The 6,878-nt window shown below is 66.4% G+C and overlaps 1 protein-coding gene across 1 annotated transcript; it reads right to left on the bottom strand.

The window, feature by feature from the left end:
- Positions 1 to 3,642: 3,642 nt before the first annotated feature.
- On the bottom strand, positions 3,643 to 6,286 carry SRM (spermidine synthase). Its single transcript, XM_062190430.1, has 8 exons — positions 6,105 to 6,286; positions 5,592 to 5,712; positions 5,431 to 5,523; positions 4,817 to 4,970; positions 4,417 to 4,500; positions 4,197 to 4,342; positions 3,986 to 4,108; positions 3,643 to 3,903 (listed from the first exon to the last, which is right to left on the bottom strand). Exons 1-8 carry the CDS (start codon positions 6,269 to 6,271, stop codon positions 3,883 to 3,885), a joined length of 909 nt encoding a protein of 302 aa, XP_062046414.1. The 5' UTR covers positions 6,272 to 6,286; the 3' UTR covers positions 3,643 to 3,882.
- Between the last annotated feature and the right edge of the window lie 592 nt (positions 6,287 to 6,878).

Below are 6,878 nucleotides of genomic sequence, written 5' to 3' on the forward strand. Positions count from 1 at the left end.
GCCTGGGGCCCTGGAGAAGCTCTGAGAGGGGGGCCCATTCAGAACGGGACGAGCTGAGTCTGTGGCTTAGGGCTTTTTTCTTTTCTTTTTTTTTTAATTAAAAAAAAATTTTTTTTTTGACAGGCAGAGTTAGACAGTGAGAAAGAGACAGAGAGAAAGGTCTTCCTTCCGTTGGTTCACCCTCCAATGGCCGCTACAGCCAGCGTGCTGTGCTGATCCGAAGCCAGGAGCCAGGTGCTTCCTCCTGGTCTCCCGTGCAGGTGCAGGACCCAAGCACTTGGGCCATCCTCCACTGCCTTCCTGGGCCACAGCAGAGAGCTGGCCTGGAAGAGGGGCAACCGGGATAGAATCTGGCACCCCAACAGGGACTAGAACCCAGTGTGCCGGCGCCGCAGGTGGAGGATTAGCCTAGTGAGCTGCGGCGCCAGCCGTTTTTCTAAAGATTTATTATTTATTTGGGACCAGCATGATGCAGTGGGTTAAGCCACAGACTGCAGGGCTGGTTCAAGTCCCAGCTGCTCCACTTCTGATCCAGCTCCCTGCTAATGCCCCAGGGAAAGCAGGAGGAGATGGCCCAAGTCCCTGGGCCCCTGTACCTGCATGGGAGACCCGGAGGAAGCTCCTGGCTCTTAGTTTCAGTCTTGTCAAGTTCTAGCCGCCACGGCCATTTGGGGAGTGAACCAGCGGATGGAAGCTCTCTCTCTCCCTCTCTCTCTCTCTCTCTCTCTCTCTCTCTCTGCCTCTGCCTCTCTGTAACTCTGCCTTTCAAATAAATAAATCTTAAAAAAAAAAAAAAAGGCACATTGGAGACTAGCAGGGGGTGTGGCCAGCGCCTAGAGGGCTGCAGTGAGTCCTGCCTCGAGCTATGGAAGCCCATCCCGTCCAGGCTCCCAGATAGGACAGGGCCGAAACGTACAGGGCCGACTCCGGGGCTGGCCGTACAGGACATCGAAGCTCCCACCCAGCCCTCTCCACTCCCTTGCTCTGGGGAAGCCACGCTGCGCATCTCTATGGAGAGGTCTCTGTGGGGAGCACTGAGCCTCCGGACCATGGCCAGCATCCTTGGCTGGCTGCCCACGTGAGCCACGGCGAGCCAGAGCCTCCCCAGCTAAGGCTCGGGGGACCACGGCCCTGGTCCGTGCTCGATCCCAGGAACGAATAGTTTCTCAGCTGGTGCGGGCATTTGGCGGGTGGGCCAGCAGGAAGCAGATCTTTCAGACAGTCTTTGAATCGCGCAGGAAATAACCAAGGAGACAGCTGAAGAGCACGAGGCCAGGCGCCGGAGCCCCCGCACCCTCCAGCGGCCCCTCCGGCAGTCTCCGCCCTGGTGGCCCTCTCAGTGCTAAGACCCCATCCCCAGGCCGCCGGGAGTCCCAAGTCCCCTCCTTAGCATCAACGCAGGTGTGCTCCAGACTCTCGTGCTGAGACACTCCCATGAGGATGTCCCACGGCTTGTAGCTCTGGGCAGCACTGGGGACGGAGAGCACAGCGATGCATTTTGGCACAGGTGAGCGGTGTACTAACTAGGAGGGGCCGTGAAGGTAGCTGCTCGGGGCAGATACTGTTTCTTTGTAGTAAGCTACCTGAGCTAATGGGGGCCCTAACCCGGGGGCATGGCTGTCTAGTTTTGACAAATATTTACATACATTTTTAAAAAAAGATTTATTTATTTATTTGAAAGAGTTACAGAGGCAGAGGCAGAGAGAGAGGTCTTCCATCTGCTGGTTCACTCCCCAATTGGCCACAATGGCCAGAGCTGCGCTGATCCAAAGCCAGGAGCCAGGAGCTTCTTCCAGGTCTCCCATGTGGGTGCAGGGGCCCAAGGACCTGGGCCATCTTCTATTGCTGTCACAGGCCATGGCAGAGAGCTGGATTGGAAGCGGAGCAGCTATGACTCAAACCGGTGCCCATATTGGATGCTGGCACTGCAGGTGGCACCTTTACCCGCTGTGCCACACCACACCGCCGGCCCCGGCCCTGACAAACATTTAAAACATGCAGACAGGACCAGTCTGACCCCATGCCACAGACGGCCTGGGTTTGTGACCCTGTCCCAGATTGCTGGGACCCTGGGGACTCGGGCCAGTTGCTGCAGACAGGGTTGTATGCTGCCCCTGTCCTGGGGCTCAGCATAGCACACTTGCTTTGACGGGGCAGGCGTGTGCAGGGGGCTTGGCTGAGAGCTGGGAAGAGAACTTGTGTCACGCGACACAGACTCTGAGCGAGGCTCGCGCATGCTGCAAGTGTAGCTGTGCGGGGTGAGGCTTTGCTGCTGCTAAGCAGACTGCACAAGGCGGCCAGGGGTCTGGGGAGGCTGAGATCCGGACCCACGCTCACTCCAGAACCTGCAGACATGGAGTTCCAGGACTGTCCTCGCCTCCCCTGCAGCTTGGCTGGCAGAGTGGACGTCCCCGCTGGGCAGAGCTGTGCTGCAGGAGACCGGGCCAGCCTGGGTGAGCAGGGATGGGGCTGCTCTGGGACGGGCAGTGCCAGCTGAGCAGCCCTGGTCAGCCCCTTCCTGTGCAACCTGAGCCTGGGTTCCACACAGCTATGGCCAACCTGCCCTTGACCGCTAACGGCAGGACCCTGCAGCCGCTTGGCTCCTGTTCCCACTTTGGCCTCCCCTGGAAGTGGGACCCTGCGGGGCAGACCCCAACTCCCCAGCCCTTCAGGACTCCTGGGCATCAGAGGGTGGAAAGGAAATTGGGTTGCAGCCAGACGTGCTGATGGGTCCAGGGCCTGAACACGCGGATTCCAGAGGCACAGCGACTGGCCTGGGGCGGGGGCAAAGCTGGCCCCGGCTCTCCTGGCCCCGCCATTTCCCCACACATTCAAGAATCATCCCAAGAGTCAGGGATCTAAAATTCCCGCCCAGGTAAGGGAGGGGACCGCGGCACCCCCTAAGCCCCCGGGGTCGGAGCCTCCTCTGCCCAGGCCAGGGGACGGATTGGGCGGCAGGCTCCTTTTCCTGGAGCTCCCAGGGGGTGGCCTCCCCTTTCCAAATCTGTATCCTGACCTGGCTCTCGGGGCGGCTCTCTACCCAGGCAGGCGCGTACCAGGGGTACTGCACCGGAGGTTCAGCACCTTGGAGAGGGGACAGGCCTGTGCACATGGACTTCCCCCAGGGACCACAGCACCTGCACTCTGCACGTCTCAGTACTTGGTGGGGAGCTGCTACCACCCTGGCAGAGTGGGGACGGGCAGGATCTGAACCCGGGTCCGAGTCCCCAGCAGTCAGGCCTGCCACCTGCGCCAGGCTTGAGCTCCTGATGTGCTTAAATGGACCCCAGGTAACTGATCCCGGATGGTGCCCCGGGGGAGGGGGCCCCGCCAGGGCCCGTGGCCCATGGAGCACCTGGATGGGACCCGACCCCGCCCTGCGTGGCCCCAGTTCTCCTGGAAACGCTCAGAGCAGCCCCAGGAGAGAGCAGAGGCACCACTTGGATCTTAACAACCCCTGGGGGTCTGGCTTGGTAACTGCTGTGTCCTGTGCCCCTGAGGTCAAGGCTGTGGGGGCTGGGAGGACCCGGCCTGCCTGGACGGGGCCCCAGGACCCACACAGACCGAGCACTCAGGAGCACACTGCGGCCAGAGGGGCCGCTGCCGGGCCCAGTCAAGGTCAGGGGACACAGGATTCCACGCTTTGTTATAAATACTCGTGTTTGGTGAGGGGCACCAGAAGGCAGAGACGGTGCTATCCACAGCTGGCAGAGGCTTGCACAGAGACAGACAGACGCACAGAGTCCGCCCAGCATTCTGGGGCCTGTAACACTTGGTGGGTGGGTGAGACCGGCAGGGGGCGAGGCCCGGGGCTGGTGGGCTCAGGCACCCTGGAGGCTCCGGGTCCGAGGTCCCCGGCGGTGTCGGCAGCGGCACGTGGGATCAGCTGACATCATTCAGGGCCTGGGGGGACACGAGGTCGGTCAGGAGGACGCCCCGGGCTGTGCGGGGGGGCCCTGCGTCCCACAGCCCCCCGGCCGCCCACCTTGCGAGCGAACTCGGGCAGCACGAAGGCCGCGCGGTGCACGTCTGAGTTGTAGTACTTGAGCCCCATCTGCTCCACCTGCTTCTGCGTCAGCTGCTGCACGGGCTCCCGGAAGTTGGTACTCTGGGGGCCGGGGACAGGGGCCATGAGGGGCGGGCTCTCGGGGCCCACCTGTACCCACCGCCGCCGCTGGGGGCAGCTCCCAGCTCACCGGGTTCTTGCTGCACAGCATGAAGCCGATCTGGCCGCCAGGGTAGGTGGGGATGGTGCAGTAGGCGTAGCCCACCACGGGGAAAAGCGCCTTGCAGAACTGCCGCATCTCCTTGATGAGGTCCAGGTGCAGCCACTGGCACTCGCCTGGGGGACAGGCAGTCCGGCGGTGAGCGCCGGGCAGGGCTGGCCCCGCCCCGCCGCCCCAGCCCCTGGCTCACCCTGGCAGCACAGAACACCGTCCTCCTTGAGCGCCGTCCTCATGAGCTGGTAATAGGATTCCTTGAAGAGGCTCTCGGCGGGGCCTGCGGGCGGGGGAGATGAGCACCCCTGGCTGAGACCGCCCGGGCCCCCCCACCCCACCCCACGGACCCCCACAGCTGTCCCGGGATTTGAAACCAGGCCTCTGGCATTCAGAACCCAACTCTGGGCGCAGGGGTCCACAGTTAAATCCCACTCTCCCCAGGCCTGCCCCAGTGGGCCAAGGCCAGGCCGCCACTGTGCTGGGGTCCCCGGGGGCACCGGGGTTGGCTGGGCTCTGACCGGCTGGGCTGACTCGTGGAGACCCTGTACCGCCCCGCCCTCCCCACCCCTGCAGGCCCGGGGCTCCGCCCCACTCACCCATGGGGTCTGAGGAGTCGGTGATGATAACATCAAAGGCATCCTGGTTCTGCTTCATGAACTCGAACCCGTCGCCCACGTGTAGCGTCAGCTTTGAGCTGGAGTAGCCAACGGCCATCCCTGGCAGGAATTTCTTAGAGACTTGGATGACATCCTGGACAGGGGGACAGGGGGCACAGGAGGACCAGGCTGGGCCGCGGGGCTTGGGGGCGCTGGAGCCGGGCCACTGCGGGCAAGCCCTTCCCGTTCTGGAACCTCGGTTCCCACATCTGCGCAATGGGCAGGCCCCTGGCACCCCCAACTGCCGCCATCCCTGGCCCTTCCCCGTCAGAGGTCTCTAATTCCGACCTCTGGCCAGTGGGACACCCTCTCCCCGGCCACAGCGCCAGCTGCTGCTCTCTCAGGCCCAGGCCTGCCTGCCCCAACTGCCCTCCCTCCCTCAGCCGGCACCTCTACCCCAAACCTGGCCTCTGATGCCCCATCCCCCACCCAGAACGCCGGCTCCGAGGGGTGCCCGAGGGTGCACCGCCCCTGACCGGGACCCGCGGCCCCGGTGCTGCCGTGGGACCCTCCCAGCATCTGTCTTCCGGATGAGAAAACCCCGCGCCACTCACCTCGTCGATCTCGCACTGGACCACGGACTCCACGGACGGGTGCTTGACCACCTCACGCAGGACCCCGCCGTCCCCACCGCCGATGATCAGCACCTGCGGGCGGCGGCGGTCAGCGCGGGGCGGGCGGCGGCGGCGCCCCCTCCCCCGGGCGGCCCGCGTACCTTCCGCGGGCTGGGGTGGCTGCACAGGGGCAGGTTGGCGATCATCTCCTGGTACGAGAACTCGTCGCGCTCCGTGCACTGGATGACGCCGTCCAACACCAGCACGTTGCCGTAGGTCTTACTGCGGGCGGCGGGGTGACAGTCGGGGGCCCGGGTCCTCGGGGGTCGGGGGCAGCGCGCCCCCCCCCCCGCCCCGCCGGGCAGCCCAGGGGCGAGCGGCGGGGGGACACGTGGCGGGGATGGGCGGGCAGGCCCGCCGCGCGGGGTCGGCCGGGCTCGGACGCGCCCCGGGACTGACACGTGGAGCTCGCGCTCCTGCGGCCCCCTCCCACCCCCGGGGGCCGGGGAGCCGGCCTAGCTGGCGAGAACTTCTGACAGTTTGGCGGGCGGGGGCGGCGCCGGCGAGCAGGAGCGCGGTCCGGGCTCCCGGGGCGGCGGTGGGGGGCCCGCCGGGCCCCAGGCTGGAGGGGTCCCCGGGGCGCGCGGCCGGGAGCCCGCCGGCCGGCGCGGTACCTGCGGAAGACGAGGATGTCCTGGTACCGCGAGCGCTGGTGGTGCAGCAGCTGCTCCACCTGCAGCGACAGGGCCTGGCCGGGCCACAGGCTGCACGTCTCGCGGAACCAGCCCTCGCGGATTGCAGCGGGGCCGGGGGCTGCGAGGCCGTCGGGGCCGGGCTCCATGGCTGGCGGGCGGCGCGGGGCGCGGGCCCGGGACTACAGGCCGCGCGCGGAGCCGCAGCACAACGGGACCAGCTCCGCCCCGCCGCCCGCGCCGCAACCTAACCCGGCGGCGGGGCGGGGCCTGCGGCGCGGGGGCGGGGCCTGCCCCAGCCAATGGCGGCGCGGGAGCGGCGCGCGGCGAATCGGCGGCGCGGCCTGGCTGCGCGCTCATTGGCCGCCGGTCCGCCGCGCGGCGCCGAGTGGCTGGGGCGCGCCGTCCGTCGGCTGCAGCAGGGTAGTGAGGCCGGCTCCGGGCCACGTGGGGCCGGCCCGGGCCGCCGGGCGGGTTCCGGGGGCGATCGGGCGGGCGGCAGGGGTCCGGCGTCCCTGCTCCAGCGCCGCGTTGGCCAGGGCGGCGCAGCCCCGGCCCTGAGCTCCGCGCCGCTCTCTGGGGCCGGAGGCGCCGAGCGAGGGGCTCGGGGCGGTGTGGGGGCGCTGGGACCCGCGTCCGGGGGCTCGGGGCGCCTGCAGCCCTGTCGCAGCCCGCGAGCGCACAGGCTGGATTTGGCCATTTTCCCTTAGATTCCGAGCCCCTGGCCTGTGGCTGCTGAAAAAGAAAAACTGCTTT

Source organism: Lepus europaeus, chromosome 5 (genome assembly GCF_033115175.1).
Source record: "Lepus europaeus isolate LE1 chromosome 5, mLepTim1.pri, whole genome shotgun sequence".
Lineage (NCBI taxonomy): Eukaryota > Metazoa > Chordata > Mammalia > Lagomorpha > Leporidae > Lepus > Lepus europaeus.

What these genes read in the sequence shown, in the direction of transcription:
- SRM (XM_062190430.1), bottom strand. Translation starts at nt 6,271, where the DNA reads ATGGAGCCCGGCCCCGACGGCCTCGCAGCCCCCGGCCCCGCTGCAATC. An exon ending in GACATCCTCGTCTTCCGCAG is followed by an intron (nt 5,713 to 6,104) that starts GTACCGCGCCGG and finishes CGCCGCCCGCAG; the next exon opens with TAAGACCTACGGCAACGTGC. An exon ending in CGACTCCTCAGACCCCATGG is followed by an intron (nt 4,501 to 4,816) that starts GTGAGTGGGGCG and finishes CCCCGCCCGCAG; the next exon opens with GCCCCGCCGAGAGCCTCTTC.